The sequence below is a fragment of the Myxocyprinus asiaticus genome, chromosome 19 (genome assembly GCF_019703515.2).
Source record: "Myxocyprinus asiaticus isolate MX2 ecotype Aquarium Trade chromosome 19, UBuf_Myxa_2, whole genome shotgun sequence".
NCBI classification, from domain to species: domain Eukaryota; kingdom Metazoa; phylum Chordata; class Actinopteri; order Cypriniformes; family Catostomidae; genus Myxocyprinus; species Myxocyprinus asiaticus.
In genome coordinates this window covers 33,499,053-33,524,590 of record NC_059362.1, presented here as the reverse complement: position 1 = coordinate 33,524,590, position 25,538 = coordinate 33,499,053, and the positions used below count along the sequence as shown (strand labels likewise).

Sequence of the window (25,538 nt, the reverse complement as noted above, 5' to 3'; positions counted from 1 at the left end):
TCAAAATGTGGTGGTGTAACCCATTTAACCCCCATTAGTGTTAACTTAGTGTTAACTTGCTTTGTTCGTGAAACAAAATTAAATAATAAAAGAACAACAGCCAAGTTGTCCTTTATGAATAATAATGTCAACGTGTTACAAAATGTTTACCCTTAGCGTTTATAGGCAAAAACTGAATGGAAAATTTCAATATTTTGTAAGTTGGAAAGTCCAAATGTTTTGAGAATGACCCATTTGCAGTTTTGCTCAGTTCCTCACATAAATCTGTTGTGTGACTTTAGAAAACATGGAACACAGCACACGAGTCATATGGACTACTGTTTACGGACCCAGTTATTCACTTTTGTTGGAAAGCGAAGTGCGTTTTAAGGGAGCACAATACACTTGCACATCAATTTTGTCATGAATGAACCAAGAATTGTTACTGAGAATATGTAGTTAAAGATGCTCATTGAGATATGTTGTACTTGTAATAAGTGGTGTATTATAAAAAATAAATTAACTGAATAAATAAAATATTTTTATTTTAAATGAACAAATAAAGAATTAGTTTTAGTGACATATTGAGCATAGTCCTTGAAAACAAATAAAAATGTGCTTGAAAGTCCTTGAATTTAACTTTGAACCATCTGTACGAACCCTGTGTGGTAACTAAATTACATGTGCAGAATTTGCGAAATGCAGTGGAATAAATGGCAGGAGCTAGAATTTTCATAAGAGAATAGCGGGGGAAAAAACAAACATGTTTTAGTTTCTCCATAATAATGTGTGCAGGAATAAATGAACACTATGGAGCATTTCAAATTTGTTGAAATAAAGGCTTAACCAGATAATTACCTTAATCTGTGATGTGGATATAAATGTGGACAGATGAGCTTCGCTTTGAAATCATCAGGTCAGGAATTCAACATCACTCGGGTTGGTTTGTGGAAGCAGGCATGTGAATCCTTGCGTATGAATCATGTGAAACAACAGACATTTAAAGAAATGGAAAATCTGTGTGATATAGTATCTTAGTTAATAACTCTTGACAGGATCAAATTTCTGAGATGCGCACAATAAACGGAGACTGCAACACGGCCATCCGATTTAAAATTGAAATCGGCACTGCACCTTTTCATTAAAGTTTAAACCTCAGTAATATTGGCTTCACAGTCTCACTATTGCATTGTCATTTTGGTAAGATATGTTTATTTAAAATCGCTCTATACCGGTGCTTGTTGTTGGATAATCAGTCTAGCTAATAATTTTTCTATTATTCAGTAGAATTCGTTTTGACATCATTAATTCATACCTTTCTGAAAAAGTGTTCTGCTTCAGGCACATCTCTAGCTTGGACTAAACATTAGAGGCCTCTGTGTAAGCATGTGTTTCCATTGGAAGCTGTCTCATGCTGTTTTTAATGATCTAAGCCCAACTTTCCATCATGCCATGTTTTATGAATAGATTATTAATAGTGCAACTGGCTCAATTTGACTGCCTAAGGGATCACCCTTTTCATTTGTCTGGAAAGATATTTTTCCAAGCACAACATCGGCAAGTCATTAATGCCCTCTGATATTTGGCTTCCAATCTCATGGGACAGACAATCTATGTGTACACAAATCGAAATGTTTATAAATGAGTCAATGTTTTCACTAATTTTTTTCTCCTCTACCTCTTTTCCTCAATCATTTCCAAGGGTCCTGATCCCACAGATCCAGGCACTGAGACCGAGGAAAGTCTTGGAGCGACAGACTCCACCCAATGTATGGCAGACTCTCAGAGCACTAGCTGTAAGTCAGAATAGCCTAACCTAACAATTCTTCTGTGAGGGCGTTTAGTAATATCTTCCTTTACATCTCACAAATTGTTCCATTTAACTCTACAGTAAAGCGTACTGAACACCAGGGATTAGAAATGAAATGTTTTTCCATTTTGGTTCATTCAGAGCAGAAACCATATTTACGTTCTGGTTCCGGCATTACGCTGCCTCCTTTTCAAATAGTAACCAGTTAGAATAAATAAAATGAAATAATGGTTACTAAAAATGTTAAAATACGTTTTCAAAAAAGAAATAATGACAACATCTTGATGTTATAATGGCACCTTTTTTCTTTTTCTTTGATGTCTCAGTTGAAACTGGTACATTGGAGGCCTTTGCAGATCCATCTGTCACCAGCTCTGTCCCCCGACCTCCACAATCACCCAGGAGACCACAGCACCCTCTGCCACCTCGACTTAACAACTTGACCCCATCTACCCAGGAGTTGGGGCCACCTGCTCAAGTCCAGGTGTGTGCAAAGGTCTTTGTGCACTGTGTGGCATAGCCTGAGGAACGTTTTCTGTTTGTTTTAGAATGAGGGGTCATATAGTGGTGTTCTGTTATGCATTGACTGGAGTGAGCATTCAACGCATAACTTGCATGTGTCTGCAGTACCTCCCAGTTCGATTGCAGTTAGTGGGACGAGGCCTTCAGCTTACCCCTGGAATGGCCAATAGTGCAGTGAGTTGCATGCTTGTCTTTCAATCCCGTGCATACTTGTTTCAATTCCTAAATCACAATTTCTCTTCTATTTGTCTCCCAGCAGCAGCATTTCTTTGAAGACAATGACAGGATGGTCCCCAGCTCCCCTGCACTGGTCGTTCCTCATCACTCCGACAGCTTTGCTGAAGCAATCCAGTATGTATCCATGTTTTTGGGCTAAAGATTTTAGACTAAAATGTATAGGAAATAATAAGGGAAAGTGTACATTATAGGTCACCATTTTCTTGTAGGTTTTTCTCTATTTTTAAACAACTTTTTGCCTTGTAAATTTTAAATGGTGCTCTGGTGTGATAAGTACAAATACTGCATGTTGTCTCTCAATTAATTTGAGCTTCTTTAAAGCTGCTTGTATAATAATTATAAAAGAATTGTCAAAATGATTTTAGACAAAGTATAGCATGTCACACCAGGACATGTCAACCCCAAAGTATTCATGACAACTACTTGGATGCAGTTTGCTTGATCTTGTTTCATGATTGGGTTCCTCTGTGGCATTGTGAAGTTCTCCACAGGTTGCAGGTGTAACACGGTTCCGTTTCGGGCTTTCAGATGATCTCCCACAGACCAGCTCCTCCCATTCAGACCTTGGCCAGCTACCATTACAAGGTAGTACCCTCTGCCTGACTCCCTTTTTACATGGTTTCTCAGAAATAATATTGTAAAACTACTATTCATAAAATGCTCTTTCTGTCACAGGTAATGGTTGGTTATTTTGAATGGTTTTCTGTGCATTTGTGTATGTTTGTGTGCGTGTGTGTGTATGTTCTGCAGGTTTAGGCATGTATGAGAGTTCAGTTTTCCTTGGAGATCATGAGGAGTCAGGCGGCCGCAGTGTGCCCACAGCCCCACTACAGATTGCTGCTCCTGGTACATACAAAAACACTGAGTTTTCTTATAATATTTGCACCATTCTGGCACATTGCTTTGGAACAACATAATCACCTGGTAATTTGGGAACATGTCTATTGTAAGCATTACTTGTTTTACAAAACTTGTAAAAGCTTGTTCCATCACAGAAAAAAATCATGGAAATTCTGTATTTGAGAAATTAATCAATCTGTAAAATTTTGGAGTATTAGGCAACTGCCTTTTCCATGTTTGGGATAGAATCTTTGTTGCCACACAGCTGCTAAATTCCACCCTCAGATCTTAAACCTATCATAATATTTTACATCAACATGTGGAATACTGAATGGGATCAACAAAGCATCACAAACAAACTACACAAAATCAACCCTCATTTTCCACTTCACGATTCTCTGGGACCAGATAATTTATACCCGCTGCTGAATTGGACACTCTAGGCTTACACAAGTTTTTAATATCAAGAGAAAATTCACCAGTATGTGCCTCATGCCGGAGTCCACTGTCTCTGAAGCATTTTGTATTGCATTGTGCTGATTTTAATTCCTTGAGGAAATTGTTAAAAATATTTTCAAATGTGAGGGCCTGGGTAGCTCAGCGAATATTGACGCTGACTACCACCCCTGGAGTCACGAGTTCGAATCCAGGGCATGCTGAGTGACTTCAGCCAGGTCTCCTAAGCAACTAAATTGGTCCGGTTGCTAGGGAGGGTAGAGTCATATGGGGTAACCTCCTCGTGGGTTCTCGCACCTCAGTGGGGCGCGTGGTAAGTTATGTGTGCATCACGGAGAGTAGCATGAGCCTCCACATGCTGTGAGTCTCCGGTGTCATGCACTGCGAGCCACGTGATAAGATGCACGGATTGACTGTCTCAGAAGCGGAGGCAACTGAGACTTGTCCTCCGCCACTCAGATTGTGGTGAGTAACCGCGCCACCACGAGGACCTACTAAGTAGTGGGAATTGGGCATTCCAAATTGAGAGAAAAGGGGATACAATTTTAAAATATTTATTTTCAAATGTGTCAGCCGAATAAAACAAAGTCAGGGAGATTTTAGTAAAAATAGATCTTAAACTTTCTTCAATGATAAACTTTAGCATTATAACTTTCATTGTATTTTAACTTGTTTTTTGCCATGAAAATTGACATGGAAGCTGGTATGGCATTAAACCACAAACAAATTGTCACACAGCTAGGGAATTTTCTACACAGTTTGTTGCACTTAATTTAGAGGCTTCTCCAAAATTGCTGACACCAAGAGTGTTAATACAGGCAAATTATTTCAGTGTCCCTTTTTTATATAATTCTTTCTGCTGTGCTATTTTTACATTGGAAACGTTTTTTGTCTTCATCCATTCAGTGACTATTTTATCAGAGACCGTGCCTTCCGACATGACTGAACATGCTTCTCAGTCGGTGCCCATGGTGAGCACCTCCACACCAGGGTTCAGTGCTCCAGTAGGCTCTAGTGAAGTGGAGGGGAGAGACGATATGTTTATGGAAGTAGTTGGAGAAAGGTAAGCGTGAGCCTGCACTGTACATTCACATTATAAAATTTCATGTCTCTGTTACGCCCTAAGGATCTTGTTGCTTTTTTATTATTATTTTATTACTTGAGGGACCACATGAGATGACATAGAGTCCATAATGGACATGGAAGGTGGTAGTATGTTGTGTATTTGAAGGTGTCCGTTTCTGATGTTCGATTCTGCAGTGCTGAAGATTCACTGGGGTCTGTGTCTCAGGCTGAGGGTGACGAATCAGCCCAGCCTTCAGATGAGGCCAATCTGCCCTGCACTAGCCAGGAGCCTTCCTCTAGTTCTGCAGGTACAACACAGTTCTGTAGGAAAGAATTAAAATGAAACCTCCTGCACTGTCTTACAAACATTTGTTCTCTCTCTGTCTCTGTCGCTCTCATTTTCTCAGACACAAGCAGTACTCAGCCTCTCAAAGCCAGAACAGGGTCTGTTAGACAGTGGACTGGTGGTCGTGGTACCAGGAGCTTTGTAAAGAGAGGTATGATGATGTTTTAGGCTCTCCAACTCTGGGAAGTTTATTTTTTCATAAATTTAGTTATCCAGTTACAAACAGAGCTGCATGTAATGTGCCATTAACACAATAGGATTGTGTGGATTTATCATGAGTTACAGGATTAAGTCTTCTCTCTCACTGTAGATGGACCAGGCATCATGGGAGTGAGGGGACGGTTTGCCAGGTGAAGCAATCTCTAACTGTGTTCATTGTTCCAGTCCCTGCAGCAACACAGTTCTAAAAGAACAGCCTGATCCTGATCTTTTCAAGGCTTCATTTATTGTATTATAATTGTTTTGTTAATGTTGAGCAACTCATTTATTTTAATGATTTTACAGTGGTACAATAAAAATAATTTTGTTTTGAAGAAACAAAGTTGGTCATTGGTCTCCGAATATGCAGTATTCCCATCATAGGCTTTTTTTCCAAAGTGCACATAAAACAAGTGATGTAAGAAGTGCATTGCATGGGGTCAAGAGATGGGGGACTCAGTTTTTCTGAGTTTCTGGACATTTGAAGAAGCTGTTTGCTGAGTTTTCCCTTGGGCCTTTAGCAGGTTTTAAGATAACTGGTTTTTCCCTTTCCATTTTCATGCTGTAGTACTTTTCTGTGAAAGACACGAACAGAAGTATAAGAGTGGTCTTTTTTTTTTTTTTTTTTTAAATTATTTCAATGGTGTTATGAATCTTGCATGCAGTACTTGATGTTGCGATTGCATTAGAAACATACAGTATACTTAATGTGGTCTGAAAAATATATAAACTTTGAGTGATACATTAGACAGGCATTCAGTTGTCCAGACAAATTAAAATGACAAATGTAGCTAGACAAGGAGAATTCTGACATAATACTCACTTTGAGAAAATACATAATATTTGTATCCCTCTTTCACCCTTGAGGGCACAGACACAGCCGAGGTTACCATTGTTGGAAATCCTCTCCAGCTCCTTGTGATACTAATTACTTTTCCCAGAGCATTGGCTGTAAAACAGAACTCTTGAAGTTAATCAAAATGCTCAGATTTCTGCTTTTTTTTTCATAAAGGATTAAATACATTCTGATAAATTACACATTCAATTGATAAATAAAACCACCAAACAGTAAGGAATTTTAAAAATGTTATTTCCAGGCTTGGAAAATGGAGTCAATCTATACTTTTCTAATTATGCTCAGCTCTAAAGTATTTCTTTTGGTTTTGTGAGTGCCGTCTCTATAAAACGATTTTTAGAAATCCTAATCCAGTAATCATGAACAATTAGGAAAGGCATGGAGAATTATTGTTCAAAAGCTGTGGAAACCCTGACCAATGCAATTAACAAAGTAGAGGTTTAATTTTTAAGGTAGATTTATCTGGTCTGTTAGGCCTCAAAGTAACAATCTCTTGTTTGAGGCTATCATGGAAAAACATCTATTCTAGGAAGTACTGAACATAGTGCTATTTTCACTTTTCTACAGAACATGTTTACACAAACGCTTATCTGCACACAAACCTTGCCCCCTCCCTTGTCTTATTTCCTAGTATTCTCTCATTTAAGTGTACCATTTCAAATGTTGTAAATTTGTGGACCTCAAACTTGTGATTCCTTACCAGCTTCTCTTCTGGCTCTTTTTGTCACTGTGAACACGGGAATCCTTGGCTTTTTCCCACATTTTGGAGTAACTTGGTAGGTGTACTTTTGGGCCATACCACCTGAAGAAATCGATTTGAAAGTCAAAAGGACTTTTGTGGTGCATGCCTTATATAAACTAGCACTGCATGATGTGTTTACAAAATTCATATGTATTTTAAAAGAAGTGTTTATTCAGTTCAGATGACCACAGATATTGTTAGTGTCACAGACCTCTTTTAAAGAAGATTACAGACTCCTTTCTGCTTCTGTACTCGGGTATAGATAGGGCAGCGGTGATATGACCAAGTCGTCCAAAGCCCTGACTGATGGGTTTAGGAAAGCCAGGATCCATTATATCATTTTCAAACCTCCAATAGTTATTTCCCTGTGAAATATGCACAGGCACATTTTTCTTAATTGTTTGTATTCCAAATATGTGGTGGAATGACATGTATTGCTCTGATGATGATGATCAGTGTATAAACCTTGAAGAAGTAGGTTTTGCCCTGGCAGTTGCATCGGGTGTAAAGAGTGTCGATGGGAGACGGTATTCCCCACACGCTTGTTATTAACTGAGCAGGTTCAGGATTTCTGTTTTTGTTCAGTGTCCAAAAATAGTGTCCTATGGAGGAGAAGAGAATGTGACATTCTTTCACATTTAACATTTGCTTTAGTTCCACAAATTAAAGAAAACATTTATGTATCTAGGATAGTGTAGGGTTCACAGTTTCCTACATTTCTGGATGTTTTCCTTTAAAATTCTAAAATGGTTCCGGGCAAGTTGTAAACAACCTGAATGTGCTGAATATCTACCATCTGGCACTGACCTCTGAACACCACAATGGTCCCATTTTTGAGTGTAGTCAGACCACTGACTGGACGCCCACTGCAGAGATTAGTGTCATAGTCATCTGTAAAAATAAAATAAAATTTGTTCATTTTACATCTGCTATCATGGTTTAAAAATACATGATTATAAAAGATGGGAAATAAATTACGTGAAATATTTATGCTAGCATCAAAAGTGTTGTAAAAGCACAGTGATCGGAAGTATAAGAGCACTGAGGTGGACACAACATTTTACACAATATTAAGCTTTAAAGACCTAAACCTGGTCTTACCAGCTTGATAATCTTTGGTGTCACCGGTATTTATTTTGTCATCCTTGTCTGTGCTAGGTTTAAAAGTTTTCTTTGTTGGTCTGATTGGAGCAGGAGTGGAGGTTGTCTTCTGTGGGAGAGGAGTAGCAATAGAATCCTTAAAAGATGAGGAGTCCTTTGGGTCTTCACCCTGTGCCTTTGTAGTCATTTCATTTACAAAATTTTTTTTTGGTACTGCACTTGTAGGACCATCTGTAGGAATTTCACTTTTTGGACCCTCTGTTGGTATGGCACTTGTAGGACCCTCTGTTGGTCCTGCGCTTGTAGGACCCTCTGTAGGTGCTGCACTTGTAGGACCCTCTGTTGGTGCTGCGCTTGTAGGACCCTCTGTTGGTGCTGCATTTATAGGACCCTCTGTTGGTGCTGCACTTGTAGGACCCTCTGTTGGTACTGCGCTTGTAGGACCCTCTGTTGGTACTGCACTTGTAGGACCCTCTGTTAGTACTGCACTTGTAAGACCCTCTGTTGGTACTGCACTTGTAAGACCCTCTGTTGGTGCTGCACTTGTAGAACCCTCTGTAGGTATTGTGTTTGTAGGATCTTCTGTTGGCACTGCACTTGTAGGACCTTCTGTTGTTGGTGCTGCACTTGAAGGACCCTCTGTTGGCACTGCACTTGAAGGACCCTCTGTTGGCACTGCACTTGAAGGACCCTCTGTTGGCACTACACTTGAAGGACCCTCTGTTGGCACTGCACTTGTAGAACCCTCTGTTGGTACTGCACTTGAAGGACCCTCTGTTGGTGCTGTGCTTGAATTGTCTTCAGATGGTGTGTTGCTGACTGGGGATGTTGTTTCTTCTTGGGACTGTTGGCTGGCGGAAGTGGTGTTCTCGTTTTGGGGCTCTGGGGTGGAGGGAACAGTGTCCTCTTGGAGCTGATGTGTGCTGGAAGTTGTCATCTCAGATGGCAGTTGGGTGGTAGACTGCTCAGGATTCTCATCAGCAGGGAGCATGCTGGTTGTGTCTGAAAATGACAACACTATTACAGTTATGATAGAATACCCATAGACTATAACATGATCACACAAGAAATCGGCATGTTGCTTCCGAAAATTCATTCTGATAGCACATTGCGCAAGCAACCTCCAAGACATTAGTTCTGGTCCCATGGGAACCAGGAAGTAATTACAATCACAGAAATAATGTTAAAATTGTACATTTTCACACCACTGACAGTTAGGTTTAGAGTTGGGGTTTGGGATAGGGGTAGAGTTAATAAAATATATGCTCTCATATGCAATCAAGTTCCGTGCTATGTGACTCAAAATATGTCTGTTACTAGCTATCAGCTTTCACCTACCAGTGATTGAGTTGTGACGTGGAGGAGAACTTTAGCGCTGAGATCCTTTTACTGTGTAACTTGTTAAATTATTTGGCTGTAGTGGGACCTGAGGTGTCACGGTGCTACCATCACTTTAGCTGAACCGTGATTTGTCATAGTAACATTAACATTCCAATTGATGAGGTCAACTATGGTTTTGGTTAAACTTTTTCACTGTCTGTTTTCACAGCATCCTCAGTTTTACAGCATCAACAGACCATTTTAACACACCTGTTGATTCCCATTTGAAGGTAAAATTGTTCCGAAACTCGAGAGCTTGTAAATTTGAGCATTTGTACTATAAATATTTGTACACGTAAGCAATGCACATTATGCAAGTAAAAATTTGGTTTGCCTTGCTCCGTGTTACATGTGTCCAAAGATGAGATCCACGCAATCCATTTCCGTTGATTAATGTTTCTTTTAATATTCTTTTTTTATTATTATTTTTTTTTTATCCCCTTTCCTCCCCAATTTGGAATGCCGAATTCCCACTACTTATTCCTCATGATGGTGCGGTTACTCACCTCAATCCAGGTGGCGGAGGAAAAGTCTCAGTTACCTCTGCTTCTGAGACAGTCAATCCGCACATCTTATCACATGGCTTGTTGTACATGACACCGCGGAGACTCCCAGCACGTGGAGGCTCATGCTACTCTCCGCGATCCACGCACAACTTACCATGCGTCCCGTTGAGCGCGAGAACCACTAATCGTGACCACGAGGAGGTTACCCCATGTGACTCTACCCTCCCTAGCAACCGGGCCAATTTGGTTGCTTAGGATACCTGGCTGGAGTCACTCTGCACACCCTGGATTCGAGCTCACAACTCCAGGGGTGGTAGTCAGCGTCAATACTGAGCTACCCAGGTCCCCCCTCTTTTAATATTCTTTGTTATTTACATAATTATAAAAAGATGGGATATAAGTGACATGAAATATTTATGCTAACATATAAGTACTATATTCTGTATATGTGAAGATTCCCCCTTCCTGGTTTGCTTAATAACTTTTTCAGTTGCATTACATACCATGTAAAAAAAAATATATTTGCCAGTGGAGGTTTTTTTCTCCAATATTGGAGAAAGAACCTCCTTTAGCTAATATATATATATATATATATGTATGTATATGTGTATATATATATGTATATGTATATGTATATATGTATATGTATATGTATATATGTATATGTATATATATGTATATGTATATATATATATATGTATATGTGTATATATATATATACATGTATATATATATATGTGTATATATACATGTATATATACATGTATATATATGTGTATATATACATGTATATATATATGTGTATATATACATGTATATATATGTATATATATATATGTATATGTATGTATGTATATATATATATATATGTATATATGTATATGTATATGTATTTTTATTTATTTTTTTATTTTTTACTCAGACTATTTACACATTGTAATCAGTCTGTTAAAGAAATGCAAAATAAAACTGCATGACCAGCAGTATTTTGTCAAACCCTGTTTAGACAGTACTGCAACACCATGAACCATTATGACAGCACAGGGAGATCATAAAATGTTATTTGATTTGCTGATCAGGCATCAGTTTGATCAAATAATGATTAATTATTCAATTTATGAACACACAATTGTCAACAAGTGAGCTGTTTTCCTATTTGACAAACAGAACTTTGATTTGATATTGCTCACCAGTGGCCTCAAAAGGTGTGGCCCCACTTTCCATTTCATCCTCAGGAATTTCTAACTCTTCTGCCCCTGAATAAGAAGACATTCATTTTAACTGAATATAATGATGCTGCCTGATGGTCAGGAACATGGGAAAAGGTTGCAAACATGATATTAAAGGAAACTGAGGTGTGACTTGCCAAACAAAAAAGTCTTAATTCAGGTACAATTCTAAAGAGCTAAAAAAAATAAAATAAAATAAAATTATAACATTGTAATAAAATGTGATGATGCAGATTACCATTATAATCATTGGCATACTTAAAGGGATAGTTCACCCAAAAATGAAAATTCTCTCATTTACTAGTTGGTACTGTCATCACGGATGTGTATGACTGACTGACTTCTGCTGAACATTTTTAGAAGACTATCTCTGCTCTGTTGGTCCTTACAATGCAAGTGAATGGGTACCAACATTTTTATGGTACAAAAAGCACCATATTGATTACTTTTATGCTGCCTTTATGTGCTTTTTGGAGCTTCAAAGTTTTGGTCAGTATTCACTTGCATTGTGAGGACCTACAGAGCTAAAATATTCTCAAAATCTTTGTGTTAATAAGGCAGAAAGTCATGCACATCTGTGATGGCATGAGGGTGAGTAAATAATGAGAGAATTTTCATTTTTGGGCGAACTATCCTTTTCATGTACTGTATGTGGTCTGCTTATTTAAGTTAACCACACTTTAATTTAATAATCATAATTAATCAAACCTGTTTTTACTCAATTTTAGATCTCAGTAATCATTAATGAAGGGGAAAAAAAAGTTTGACATTCTTAAACGAATTTTAATTTAAGTATTATTATGTTCATGAAGAGGTTTCTCCACTCTCACAGACAGCATCCATGAAAGTAGTTTATTAATACTATTTCAAGAAATGTCCTTAAGGAGAAAAAAAAAAAGATATGGACAGACAAAGAAACAGACTCACCTTCTATCCCTTCCTCGTTAGCCATCTCCTCATTGGAAGATTCTGCGAAAAATTTAAATCACAACTATACTTGCTCTAACTACAATAATTAACAGCACAGTCGGTGCACTTTGATTAGCAATAGTACAATCAGTACACTTTGATTTGGTTAATTGTTACAAAGCTACAGTAATTATACCTGTAGATTTGTTACTCTTTATGTTAAGGCATAAGTTAGAGGTCCTTTGTCCTTTGTTTCCTGGCTTTAAGGCAGTGTCTGTGACAGTCACAGAGATATTAAGTTAAGATCAGGGGAAGATTAAAGCAAGATTAACAGCATGCATGCATGCAAACCGATGGATACATCTGTGATGCCAACAGTATAATTAGTTGTTAATTATATTAATATAACAATAAAATATAATAACAACAAAGACAGGCCTATTATATTTATGTTTGTAATATTATCCTGTATATTATTTTTAAATATATATATATATATTTTGGCAAGCATCTGTTAGTAACATCAGCAAACAATAAATATTGTTAATATCAAATGTTGCAAATCTACTTACAATCACAAGTGTGTTTGAAAGGTTACCAAGGATAATTTATTTAACAATAATTTGCAAATATATTAACACTTTGTTACTCCACCCAAATACTCTATTTAGATTAGATTCTTACCTTCTACCAAGCACATGCTCTCATAATCAGGACAGCACTGGTTGAATGCGACACAGTCAATATCACAGTGGCATGGATTGCCTCTATTAAAAGGCTCCCCACATCGGCCTTTACATGAGTCCTCTGTGGACATAAATAGCAAATCTATCCACAAAATCATTCAAAATGTACACGTTTAGTAGAATATTACAAAGAATGTAAAGCAGATTTATGGCACCGTTTGTCGTATTCATACAAGAAGGACTTTTACGAATTGGCTTAACATAAGAGCTGTACCTATAGTTGGGAACATCTGGGAACACACTGATAATGAATAAGTTCATAAGAACCTTACTTGTAGTACACATGGCTTGAAAGTCTGTACAGCATTCATTGAGGCCCAGACATTCATAGTCACACTGGCATAAACTTCCTCTGTAGTACCCTTCTCCACAACGTCCCTCGCAGCTTTCTGACCAGAAAAGAATGTTGATTTTATACAAAACATTAAGAATAAAAAATATTGAGAAATATTTCATTCGTACATTTAGACTAAATAGGCCTACACTGAAAAGATGAAGATCTCTTAGAAATTAGTTAATTATTTACAGTGTCAACTAAAATCAATGCAGTTTTAGAGAAAACTAATCCTTTCCCTCATAATGCTGTTCATGTATTTATCACATAAATATATGCAAATAAACACACACATGAACAATTTTGACTTACTCAGATCTGCACAGCTTGTGAAAGTGGCATATGCAAACAGCAGAAGAAATGACATATATGTGGCCATCTCAGTTGTTTTCTGTTGGAGTCATCACAAAATTAGAAAAAACATTGCAATCAAAGCAAATATTTGACAAAATGAATGATAAAAGATACCATCTCACTCAGCCTCTGTTGTTTCACCTGCTATGAACACATTTGAATACAAACACACGTTTATATAGATGCAGAATGCGTTGGTGTTATTCAGTTGGGCCGGATCACACCCGGTCCAATTATACAGCTAGTGCAGAATTAGTAATCGTCTAGTTTGCAAGGGTGTGGTGATCCAGCGGTGTAGACAGACTTGAACATGACCCCCTCACAGTGTGTGCTCGACATGTGTCTGAAAACATTTATTTACAAAGTTCACTGGATGACATCACAGACTATTCCCACTTAAGGGGCCTCTGTTAACAAGAATATAAAAATAATGCAATGCTGCTTGTTTGAGGCTTTTTATTATCAAAATAATATGAGTTCCAATGGCTAATTATGTAATTAAATAGTTAATTATGAATTGTCATTGTTTCATTGTGACATATTTCTTTCTGGAAATAAGTATCAGGTAATAAAAACACATGGCAGGAGGGTTTGTGAGAGAATATTGTCTTTATGTAATAATATCTGTTAACCTTTACTAGAAGATTAGTATTTATTTGTTTATTTTGAGAATAATATTTTCAGTTTGAACCTCTACTAAGATAATCAGAATTTTTACAGAAATCAAATATTCTCACATTCTATTTTCAGTCTGTTTTTGCTACAGTCGGTGTATATTCGTATATTTATATTTTTATTATAAATATCATAGAATATCATTTTATGCTCTAATAAGTAGGTAAAAAAATTATATCTGCTTTTACCTTAGGAAGTTCTCTAAAAATGAGCTATTGTTTACTTGCCTTTGAGCTTGCTTGGCTGAATAATCCAATGTTATATCTTAGATGTTGAGAACAAAATATGCCATCCAGAAGGAAAAGAATGCAAAACAAATCATCAGAAAATATGTTTTCTACTTTTGATGATAAAATTCTCATCGCAAAGTGGAGGATCTCAGCTTTCTAATGACACCCAGATTGAGTTTATAGTCCACTCAGAGGCCGAAATATTAAGTGAAACAATAAGGGTGGTGCATAAACTGAAAATTAGACTGAATGTCTATGGATGAGCACATCTGTTAGTGCTAAAATGCATTAGAGCGCCACCTACATTTCAGATCTGTATAATATGATAGAGAAAAAATATTTTTTCTAGTGCTTTCTGCCACCTAGTGGAATAAAATGAGACTTTTCAAAGTGAGATTGAGTAAACAGAACCAGAATTACATGTTTACAAATTTAGGACAACAAAAAAAGTACAAATAAATAAATAATCTGTTTATCATAAGATTATAAACACATACACTATTATTTATGAATAATTGGATTCTTTTTATTTTTAATTGGGCGGTTCTCTGAAAAATGAGACCAGTTTTTGCAATTTGTTCAAAGTATGTTTGAATGGGGAACTTTTAAATTCGAGTGTAAAAAAATGCGGGCGGCTGCCCAAAAATGCACCAGAGTTTAAGGGGTTAAACAATAAACTCAATATACTCGTCCAGTCAACTTGCGTTATCTCACACCACCGAAGGTTAAACCATTAACGATATTTCGGTATACTAATCCGTTACATTTATGCACTTAACTTTCAAATACCTTCATATGCAAGCACGTGGAACAAAAAAAATATAGCTATATATTTTAAACGAATGTCGTTGCTTAAAATGTAAACCTAAAATGTAGTCTTGTAAAATTAACACCACCCCCCCCCCCCCCCCCCACACACACACACACACACACACACACACACACAGAGAGAGAGAAATGGTTTCGTCCAACTCTATAACAGGAAGAGCCGGTGTTTATGACTCGCGAACAGGAAGTAGTGTATCGTTCTTAGTTAAAAATACATGATCGATGCAGTATATCAAAACAACTAATTTGTTGAAGCAGACGCAAGTGGGGCTGTTGAGTTTTTTTATTTATTTTTTTTTATTTTTTTTTTTATTAAATAATTGTTTCTGCTGTAAAGGAAAACTGGTATTCCTAGTCAATTGGCTTCCTACTACCCCTACTAGGTGACACACCACCGTACAGGTAATCTGTTCGCTGTCCAGCTCTCACGTATTACATCCAAACACAAAATAAAAAGATCTCCCGATAGCTTGAGTACTATATAAATGTGTACTGAATTAGAACCAAGTATTAAACAGCCAGTTTGAGTCTGTCAGTGTAAATTCAGTATAAACGTGCTTTGTTTGTCCTGGCAGGAATTCCTGACATGATACGTTGATTGAAAAACTTAGTGTGGCGTAGGACACTTGACAGTATTGTCTATTTGTAAAGTGGAGATCGTATGCCTGTATACCATTGCAACCATATGCTAAACATTACAGTGACTGTCCACTTAGTGTGATCACTGATCAATCTCATATTATTTTCAGTGTGTCCTTGAAACCCAGCTTAGAGGACTGAATCATTGTTTGACTGCTTTATTTTATATGTATATATGTTTCTTGACATCTTGCATGGTGTTTATCATTTCAAGACACAGTATACTGTACACATTGTTGTAGACGAAAGGTTACTGTATTGTTACACAGTAACAGTACTATATAACTATGATATTGTCTGTCATCTGCATGGATATCAAGACTACAGAATATTCAAAATGTGCAATTTCTCTATATTACATGTTGTTTTATCCGTGTGACAGTGTGATAAGACGAAATTCCCTCACTGTAAGGATGGGTGCTGAGAGCAGTGCCCTGCCAAGTTGTGTGCTGGAAGAGCCATTGCTGACCCTGCCTTCTGGTCTTACCATGTACTCTGCCCTCCTTCGGGATGGCAAGCCTGCTTCAGTTTTTGTACATAAGCAAGACAATGAAGATAAAGTCAATAAAGCTGCCAAGGTATACGTGAACAGCTGACATATAACCTCAGCAATGGTGCACGCTACCAGTCAAAAGTTTGGACATACCCAGTCATTCCTGTTATTACTGTTTTGCACATTTTAGAACAATAGTCATCAAAACTAGGAAATAACTAATTCATCAATGTAGCCAACCTTTGCATAGATTAAAGCTCTGCAAAATTTCATGAGGTATCCACCTGGGATGCTCTTTAAACAGTATTGAAGGAGTTCCCATCCATTAAAAAAAAAAAGTTTTTTTACTTAACTTAAGAGAGTCATATGTTTGTGTACATTTCTAGCATTAAAGCAAAACCCTTTAAAAATTAAAAATAAGATCATGAGAAAAATAAATTCTGTTGACCGGTATTGTAGTAAGTGAGACTGCTGGCATGGACAAAAATAACAAGATCTGCAAGATTTAAGTTAGATGGAAAAAGTCACTCAGATGTCTCAGTTAAGGACACACAACCTGTCATGTGCATTGAATTTTTTTTTATTTGATTAATTCACCTTCCTTTACAGCACCTGAAGACATTAAGGCATCCATGTCTGCTTCGCTTCCTGTCGTGCTCAGTGCAGGATAGAGGTATTCATTTAGTGACAGAGCCAGTTCAGCCATTAGAACGGCTGTTAGAAAATCTTACGCCAGAGGAGATCTGTGCAGGCCTCTATGATCTGCTGCAAGCGCTAGTCTTTCTGCATGACAGGGTAACAATCCATTAATAGTTAAAATGAGGGTTTTTATTTAGACACTTGATTTATCAATGGCATAATATACACTTTGTTTATCCCTTTTCATTAAGGGCAAATCAAGTCACAACAACGTGTGCATGTCCTCAGTGTTTGTCAGTGAGGATGGTCATTGGAAGCTTGGGGGGATGGAAACTGTCTGCAAGTTTTCAGAGGCGACACCAGAGGTGAAATTATTGGCCCTGTACATACATACCTTAAAGGAATCATATATTTTTCCTACAAGTCAAATTTTTTTGCACCAAAACAGTCTACATTGATTTTATCTGCTGTGCCTTTAAGACGTCTGTCTTTGCATGTGAAATGAGCAACGCTGACTACGTTTACGTGTACGGTTTATTCAAGCATGTGCTTGACCAGACAGAATAACAAACGTCAAAGGATGGAGCCCAACAACAAGTCAATACAGCGGAAATAATTCATTTCTGGGAGTACAGTGGGAAAAGCACATACACTATAAACTATAACCATTTATACACACTAATGTAAAATATTGTCTGTCCCTCAAGTTAGCGTATATATGCGCTCGTACACTGGGAGAATCCCAGAGTTTTACATAAGAGGAAAACCCCACTAATGCAGCGCAGTTCCGCTGCAGATCACGATAGGAAGTTAAGGAAACAAAAACAGCAACAGTATCTTGAAATAAAGCGAAGCAATGGAGAATAAAATTGCCAAGTCTTCCTTGGATGCCATGTTTTGTTATTTACACAAGCATTGCAGGGAAATTACGTTGCTTTGGAGAAAGCTGCTTACTGACTGAGCAGCATGTATACAGGAGTAAAGACTACGCTGCTTATACAATACATGTAAACTTGAACGCTGCTTTCTCTCAATACGCCATTTTCTCTCAATAAGCCGCTTTCTGGTGTCCATTTAAACATAGTCAGTGTTTACTCACAGGCTGCAGGTTTGCAGTCGGACACTATATAGCTGCCATTGCCCCATCCTTCATTAACAGCCTCATTGTAAACCCTGAAATACATTGTGACAAATTCACAAAACAATGCAAAAAACGGGGGCCTGTGTAGCTCAGCGAGTATTGATGCTGACTACCACCCCTGGAGTCGTGAGTTCGAATCCAGGGCGTGCTGACTCCAGCCAGGTCTTCTAAGCAACCAAATTGGCCCGGTTGCTAGGGAGGGTAGAGTCACATGGGGTAAACTCCTTGTGGTCGCAATTAGTGGTTCTCGCTCTCAATGGGACACGTGGTAAGTTGTGCGTGGATTGTGGAGAGTAGCATGAGCCTCCAAATGCTGTGAGTCTCCACGGTGTCATGCACAGTAAGCCATGTGAAAAGAAGCGCGGATTGACTGTCTCAGAAGCGGAGGCAATTAAGACTTGTCCTCCACCACCCGGATTGTGGTGAGTAACCACGCCACCACGAGGACATAGTAGTGGAAATTGGGCATTCCAAATTGGGGAGAACATTGACATGTAAATTTGGGCGGTCATGAGTTAGTGTATTCAGGTTTCTGATGTCAAAAATCTAAATATTTCTGAATGAAGAATGAACCATTTTTGGTTGGTCTTTTTGGACTGGATAGCAAGTTTTTAATTTAGAACTTACAGTATTTTTAACTCTTTTATTTCAAAAGATGAAGGAACATATTATTTTTAATGGCCTTTAAAAATGGTTGTATTCTTTAAATAATGTCTTTGTACAAAGTTCTCTTTTCTAACTCTTTCTATGACTTCCTCTCCAGTTTCTCAAAAGTGTTCATAATGTACGAGAAAACAGTGCCGTTCCTCCTGAAGAAAAGGTTGGGAAATTCAGCATTTAATCTGTTGATTTTAATTGCATCATAGTGACTAGTAATAATATTTTGTTTTCTTTGTAGCTAGAAGGATTCAAAACACTTCCCGACAAGCAAGCCCACTCCCGAGATGCTTTTTCATTTGGTGTGATGGTGGAGGCTCTCCTTCCACTCCTGACGGGACATGGTTAGTAACACTCTTAATTCAACAGACCCATGTAAAGTAGGCTGAGCATGTCTACGATTCATCTGTGGTGGCAGTTGCTAAGCCCTTACTGCTATTGAATTACGACTCTTGAATAATTGTTTTTCTTAGACATTGTAACAGACTTGTTAATAGACTGACAAGAGCATTCAAGATGGTATTACACGTCAGCAGCAGTGTAAAGACAAGTTTTCCATACAGGGATGGTTATGAGGTCTTCATGTTCAAAGAACAAAATTATCCAGAGGAGCACTGACTGTAATGTTGATGCAACATTTTGGCTTTTATGTTGTTTTTCTTGGAGCGGAGTCGTAATGAAACCATATGTGCTGCTGTCTGTGTGCTATCGTTTTTTTCACTCACTATTACTTGCTAAATGGTGGTATGTTTTCCATTGCTTCTCTTTCTTATGTGTAACTTTTTGTTTTTCCATGTCTGTTCCCCATTTTCAAAACTGGGTCCTCCACCCAAACTTTCTGTCTCAGTCTCAGATGATTTGTTGGAGAGTCTAAAGAACACGCTGCAAGTCAGCCTCTTGACCCCTGACCCAATGTCTCGCCCGTCTCTCAGCAGTTTGCTGACTCATACATTTTTCAGGTTTGCCTCAAATTTCTTTTGAAAAATATACCTTATAAAATAAAAATGATCTGGTAATTCAAGGTAAAGACTGTTTTTTTTATTTTTTAATTTCTTTTTTTTAAAATCAACTTTCATTTGACAAAAGTTAATTTAATGCTGAAGTGTGTATTTCGATGTTAAGATTGTTCCTCCTTTCCCATCTTAATATGTAAACAACTTTATGTAAGCCAGGTGCTTGTTGATTTTCACGAAAAGTGTAAATACGAACCAGTTGCCTAAAATTGAGGCAGACACGGGCCGTGTTCATGAAACCGGTTTGAAAACAATCATTATTTTTGCGATTCCGTTAGTGTTGCAGAAATTACACACTTCACTTTTAACTTATATTAAGTGTAAACAGGGATGGAATACATATCATTAACTTTGCAATATTTAACTCTTATAGAAATGACTTCCTGGATATCATGAATTTTTTGAAGAGTTTGACCCTGAAAACAGAGGAAGAGAAAAATGAATTTTTTAAGTAAGCTTCCCTCTCAAATGCATATTTTTATTACTCTAGAAGGGTGACATGATGTAATTATAATACTTGTGCTGTCTGTTTGTGCAGGTTTCTTTTGGATAGAGTTCAGAACCTCCCAGAGGGATTAATTGCTACCCGTCTGGCTCCTAAACTGCTAAATTCTCTGGTGTTTGCCGAACCCATGGCTGTGAAAAGCTTCCTTCCTCATCTCTTACGGCCTAAACAAGGTAGAGCCAATCAGTAAACATTTAGAGCTGGACATTACAGCAAATAGAAAATATCTCAAGATATTTTTAGCTTTTTGACAACATTCAATACACATTATTGTGCAAAAGTCTTAGGCACATTAGATGTTTCAAAAACAAATTTGTCTTAAGATGGTTATTTATATCTTCAGCTTTAGTGGGTCAATAGGAATTATACATTGTAGACACCAAAACATTCCTTTTGCAAATAGAATAGAATGGAAGAACAGGGAGCCCTGGAGGAGTGTGACGAGGAGGCAGGAACCAGCTGAACAGTAAACATAAGGTTTTATGTCAAACTCAACATGAAACAAACATAAACAAACACACACACATGCAGCACAGCCACGTGTGTCCCACGCTCTCTCGAACCGGCGTCTCCGGCTCCCCTTTATCTTGCTCTCCCACTGATCAGCTGATTCAGCACCGGCCATGCACCCTTACGGCCCGGCTATGCCCTCCTCCTCGTCACAAAGGGAAATGCCCAGTAACAAACAACAATATGTGAATTGTTGAAACAGTTTGAACTGATTCATGGAAATGAGTCAAACTTAACCATCTGTGGTGTTTTGCTAATGATTTTAAATCAGACATGCTTACAAAAAGTCTTATAATCTTGACACACAATATAAGGAAAGATCATCAAATAAGTCTAATGACACCCTCTTTAGGAAACTTAAAGGAATAGTTCATCCAAAAATAAACATTTTCTCATAATTTACTCAACCTCATGCCATACGAGATGTGTATGACTTTCTTCTGTTGAACACAAAGATTTTTAGAAGAATATTTTAGCTCTGTAGGTCCATACAATACAAGTGAATAAAAAAAATAAAATAAAAAAGAAGCCCCAAAAAGCACAAAGGCAGCATAAAAGTAATCCATAAGCCTGCAAAAATGATTAAATCTATATTTACAGAAACAAAATGATAGATGTGTGTGTGAGAAACAGGTGAGTCCTTTTTTTAACTATAATTAACTTCTGTTCAGTTGGTAGCTATATGCACAAAGAATACGAATCTATAAAAATAAAACAAGAAGAATGTGAAAGTGGAGATTTATAGTAAAGGACTTAAATATTGATCTGTTTCTCACCTACACTTATATCGCTTCTGAAGCTATGGATTACTTTTATGCTGCCTTTGTGCTTTTGGAGCTTCAGAGTTTTGGTACCCATTCACTTGCATTGTGTGGACCTTCAGAGCTGAGAAATTCTTCTAAAAAAAATCATCATCTTCTTCAAATCTTTCTGTGTTGATGTGGTCTGTCCATTTTCTGATGGACAGATTCTGGTGTAAGCGCCGGTGAGGAGTGTCTGCTGTCTGTCTCTCTGTATCGGAGATACGTGGTTCCTCAGCTTCTTAAGCTCTATAAGGTGAACGAGGAGCATGTCAGGATTGTTCTCCTCTCCCACATTCACATCTACGCTGAGTTCTTTTCTCATGAAGAACTCAAAAACCAGATTCTTCCTCAGGTACTGTGAAAATTCTGTATTCTGATCAACTGCTTAGTAATACTGAATTCTTTCCACTAATGTTTAGTGAGTAAATGCAGAAAGTTTTTCAGTTGATAAATAAAATGTGATTGTTTCAGAGTTGTTTGCTTGCTTTGTCTTGCAGGTTTTACTGGGAATGAGAGATATGAATGACTCACTCGTTGCCATGACCCTACAAAGCCTGGCTGTGCTGGTTCCGTTGCTGGGTGCCCAAGTAGTTGTTGGTGGGGAGAGGACAAAAGTATTTAAACGGACTAAGCCAAACTTCACGAAGTCCACAGAAGTAACCCCAGAGAGTAAGACACTGTCTGTTAATGCATTATTATAGGAAGAGGCCCTGTTAGTTAGTTATATATATATATATATATATATATATATATATATATATATATATATATATATATATATATATATATATTACATATCAGTTTGGTGTGCTTTGTACAATTCTCACACATTTGTCTAAAAGTGGCAGATATTCAATAATGATCATAATAATTCACCTTGATTGACTTTGGCATATTTTAAAAATTATTTAATTTGCAATCCTCTTTGGAGATTTTTGATATTGTTATATTATTTGATTATTATGGAAGTTTGGCAATATTTGCCAGCCATATTTAACAGTAGAGTCATTCAGTTTAATGCAGTTAAACATGTTTATTGACAATAACTTTTTAACGTCATTTGACGAATGTTTTTTTCTGTTCTTTGTGATTTGTAAAGACTGGTCAAAATAATTCTTGGTCACTGATCAAATAGTAAATATTTGTGACACTGACCAAATACTGAGAAAAATTCCTGCATGTTTTTCAATTAAACTTTTGTCTCAAATTGTTATTCTGATAATATAATGTGTAATAAAAAAAATATTAAAATAAAAGTGGACTTATCGCACTGTTTATATGTACACACATAAAATGCAACTCTTTCCTCTGCAGCATCGCCTGTGCATATTGTTGGACCATCACACCCTCATATCTCGCAGCCACCAAAGATCCTGAATTTGTTCCCTAAGGGCCCAGAGGTCAAAAAAGTGGTTCTAGAGAACATGTCCTCTCTACAATCAACTGAAAAGACCACTTTCCAGCACACAATTGCAGAGAGAGCAGGTATTCTACAATAAAGATTTGCAGTGACAATTTGAAAATGTTGGATTCGTCTTGTCTCATACATTTATATGCACCTAAGTGGTATATTGTGGAATGTGCAATCCTTCTGAATCAAGTACTCTCCCCAGTCTTTGGCAGGACTTTTCCACTGAATGGCTTCAGTTTGGGCAAGCAGGCTGGTGACAGTACAAAGACCAACAGAGCGGTAAGACCCGATGAAGACTGGCCTAACTGGAGTGACACGGAAGAGGTGGAGAAAGATAGAAGTCAATCAGTCCAGATCAGCATTCAGACCGCAGACATCCCAGGGCAGAGCAACCCTGCAATACAAGCTGCCAATGGAGATGAGAGCGAGGAACCCTGGGATGATTTCGAGGACTCTGAAGTGATCTCAGACCAATCGCCCACCACTCCTGTACCAAAGACATCAACAAAAAGCACTGCATTATCTTTGTCTGAACCTAGTGCTGGACCTCAAAGACAATCTAAAGCAATGAAACTGAACTCTAGTGTGAAAAGTGCTCCAGAAAATAACCATACCTCATGGGACACAGGTTGGGACCAGGCAACTGACACCCTTAGCTTAGCATCAGAGCCCAAGCCAAAAACCACAATCCAAAGCAGTGGAGCTGGTGGTCTGGGGGAGGAGTTCACCATTGCAGTGAAAAAGAAACCAGAGCAAGATCCAGAGCTAGACTTCTTTGCAGACATGGTCCCAGATATAAAGATGTCTTTCTCATCTATTCTTCTCCCTGTGGAAAGCTTGGTCAGTGAACGCATCATGGATAGACCACTGGGACACGTGACACCAGACCCATCGATAGACACTCTGAGCCTCACTGCTAAGTTTGCTGCAGCTGATATGACTGAGGTTAGTTTGATCTGTCTGATTCACTACTCATTTGGTCTGCAGAGCAAAACTGAAGGATTGTCTTACAAATATTCAGGGTCGCCATGGTCATGAAAAATCTGGACATACAGCATCAGGGTATTTTAAAAAATGAATAACCTTAAAAGTCACGTAATTTCTGAAATGAAATTGAGCATATAAAGTTATGCTCCACTCTAAAGTATTGAATTGGCCAGAAATAGTTCTTTGTGCATGCAATCTGCTGAATGACTTAGTTCATTGGTCAAAAGGTTTGGGAATCCGTATTATTGAAAGAATGACTCATTTACTATTACCAACATCCATTCCTTCTTATGTACTCACTTTTATGCTGAATAATGGTTTAACTGAAGGATTAGCTGAACGTTTGTTTTGTTTTTCACAGACTGAAGCAAAAGGTTGGGGTGATGATGACCTCAATTGGGAAGATGAGAACAGCTGGTGATCAGTTTGTTCCTATACAGAAAGCTATGAGAGAATGCCTAGAATAACCCATACAAAATACACTGTTACATATGCCATCATGAAATTATGATGTACACATTTTTAGAGGGTAGTGTTTATTTTCAGAACCAATGCAATATGATAATCAAGTCACTGTTGCCATAAAAATGGTTCAGCTACTGTTGACAACCAAGTTGCCGTTTAGTTGTTTCAAGATAGCATGGTGGACTTAAACGTGTCAAATCCTATTAGGAATCCTTCAATCCTTTTGCACTGGTGGGCTACATAATTCTTTTTCCACCCAGTTTTTGTTAAATGAGAAGAAATATATAGACTCTAACTTGTGTTCACTAGATTTGGATGAGAGCCTAACATAATTTATTTGTATCAGCAGCTGCTAAAATAAAAAGGTTTTATGGTATTTGACCGACTTTGAGTCTGTAGGCTTAATGTGTCAAGATTAAATCAAACATTACATTCAAACTTTTTGCACTTTATTTTTGTTGCTAATGTTTTTTACACTTTTCAGAGTAATACCTGACATTCAACAAGAAAATAGGGACTTTAATCAATTGGACTGTGAAAATTGGCATCTACATTTATATGACAGGTGTTTGAAGGGGAGGACATTGAATTGTCAATGTTCAGCATTCAAAATCTAACCAACAGCGAATTACATCATGGTAATATTTGCATACTGAATTTTGACTGGACTTCTTTCTTGCATTTATTTCTATACTAAATTATGATTGGTCTTATTAGCATAGTGAGATGGTGGCCTAATTGGAGGAAAATCCCACAGATAGGTTCCCAAATGTTAATACTAACAGCCAAAAACACAAAAATAGCATTTGAACCTGTAAAATCTAAAGAACACTAATTATCTAAGTGGAATATGGGCTTGTAATTTCAAAGTTTAATAAACAATTACATGGTCTTTAAAAGTGACCCATTTCCATATAAACTTAAAAACAACT

At 37.5% G+C, this 25,538-nt stretch overlaps 3 protein-coding genes across 11 annotated transcripts in view; 2 read left to right on the top strand and 1 right to left on the bottom strand.

Annotated features, from left to right (window-relative positions):
- LOC127456657 (nucleoprotein TPR-like) overlaps positions 1–5,713 on the top strand; it is a 28,457-nt gene extending 22,744 nt beyond the window's left edge. Inside the window, exons 41-50 of one of the 5 annotated variants that reach the window (XM_051725086.1) lie at positions 1,682–1,775; positions 2,116–2,273; positions 2,417–2,485; positions 2,571–2,662; positions 3,030–3,133; positions 3,299–3,394; positions 4,751–4,907; positions 5,105–5,217; positions 5,317–5,406; positions 5,566–5,713. In XM_051725086.1, coding sequence (XP_051581046.1) covers positions 1,682–1,775; positions 2,116–2,273; positions 2,417–2,485; positions 2,571–2,662; positions 3,030–3,133; positions 3,299–3,394; positions 4,751–4,907; positions 5,105–5,217; positions 5,317–5,406; positions 5,566–5,609 — 1,017 coding nt within the window. In that variant the 3' untranslated portion in view covers positions 5,610–5,713. Of the gene's footprint in view, positions 1–1,681; positions 1,776–2,115; positions 2,274–2,416; positions 2,486–2,567; positions 2,663–3,029; positions 3,134–3,223; positions 3,395–4,750; positions 4,908–5,104; positions 5,218–5,316; positions 5,407–5,565 lie in introns of those variants that run through there. The other 4 variants (XM_051725085.1, XM_051725089.1, XM_051725087.1 and 1 more) reach the window with 4 other exon arrangements.
- On the bottom strand, positions 5,682–13,929 carry prg4b (proteoglycan 4b). 4 transcript variants are annotated; one of them, XM_051725121.1, is made up of 13 exons: positions 13,783–13,929; positions 13,569–13,647; positions 13,195–13,311; positions 12,861–12,983; positions 12,195–12,236; positions 11,229–11,294; positions 8,153–9,154; positions 7,859–7,942; positions 7,517–7,653; positions 7,263–7,416; positions 7,010–7,111; positions 6,277–6,402; positions 5,682–6,028 (listed from the first exon to the last, which is right to left on the bottom strand). In XM_051725121.1, the coding sequence occupies exons 2-13, from the start codon at positions 13,633–13,635 to the stop codon at positions 5,910–5,912; spliced, it is 2,139 nt and encodes a 712-aa protein (XP_051581081.1). In that variant the 5' UTR covers positions 13,636–13,647; positions 13,783–13,929; the 3' UTR covers positions 5,682–5,909. The 4 variants fall into 4 exon arrangements, with proteins under 4 accessions (XP_051581081.1, XP_051581077.1, XP_051581080.1 ...); XM_051725117.1 differs by having other exon boundaries at positions 13,725–13,925; XM_051725120.1 differs by having other exon boundaries at positions 13,733–13,925.
- Positions 13,930–15,508: 1,579 nt separating this feature from the next.
- Positions 15,509–24,992, top strand: scyl3 (SCY1-like, kinase-like 3). 2 transcript variants are annotated; one of them, XM_051725113.1, is made up of 14 exons: positions 15,509–15,745; positions 16,365–16,560; positions 17,085–17,270; positions 17,366–17,479; positions 19,019–19,075; positions 19,154–19,256; positions 19,760–19,871; positions 20,299–20,376; positions 20,464–20,603; positions 21,908–22,095; positions 22,241–22,412; positions 23,058–23,228; positions 23,357–24,099; positions 24,503–24,991. In XM_051725113.1, exons 2-14 carry the CDS (start codon positions 16,396–16,398, stop codon positions 24,560–24,562), a joined length of 2,289 nt encoding a protein of 762 aa, XP_051581073.1. In that variant the 5' UTR covers positions 15,509–15,745; positions 16,365–16,395; the 3' UTR covers positions 24,563–24,991. The 2 variants fall into 2 exon arrangements, with proteins under 2 accessions (XP_051581073.1, XP_051581072.1); XM_051725112.1 differs by having other exon boundaries at positions 15,509–16,560; positions 24,503–24,992.
- Positions 24,993–25,538: the final 546 nt, after the last annotated feature.

Bases quoted from the DNA above. Each gene is read 5' to 3' on its own strand.
- scyl3 (XM_051725112.1), top strand. From the start codon at position 16,270: ATGATATTGTCTGTCATCTGCATGGATATCAAGACTACAGAATATTCA. The intron at 17,480-19,018 runs GTGAAATTATTG...CTTCCTCTCCAG, and splicing joins TTTCAGAGGCGACACCAGAG to TTTCTCAAAAGTGTTCATAA. The intron at 24,100-24,502 runs GTTAGTTTGATC...TGTTTTTCACAG, and splicing joins CTGCAGCTGATATGACTGAG to ACTGAAGCAAAAGGTTGGGG.
- prg4b (XM_051725117.1), bottom strand. The intron at 12,237-12,860 runs GTAAGAATCTAA...AATTTTTCGCAG, and splicing joins GAGCATGTGCTTGGTAGAAG to AATCTTCCAATGAGGAGATG. The intron at 6,403-7,009 runs GTAAGGAATCAC...TCTGTTTTACAG, and splicing joins AAGAGCCAGAAGAGAAGCTG to CCAATGCTCTGGGAAAAGTA.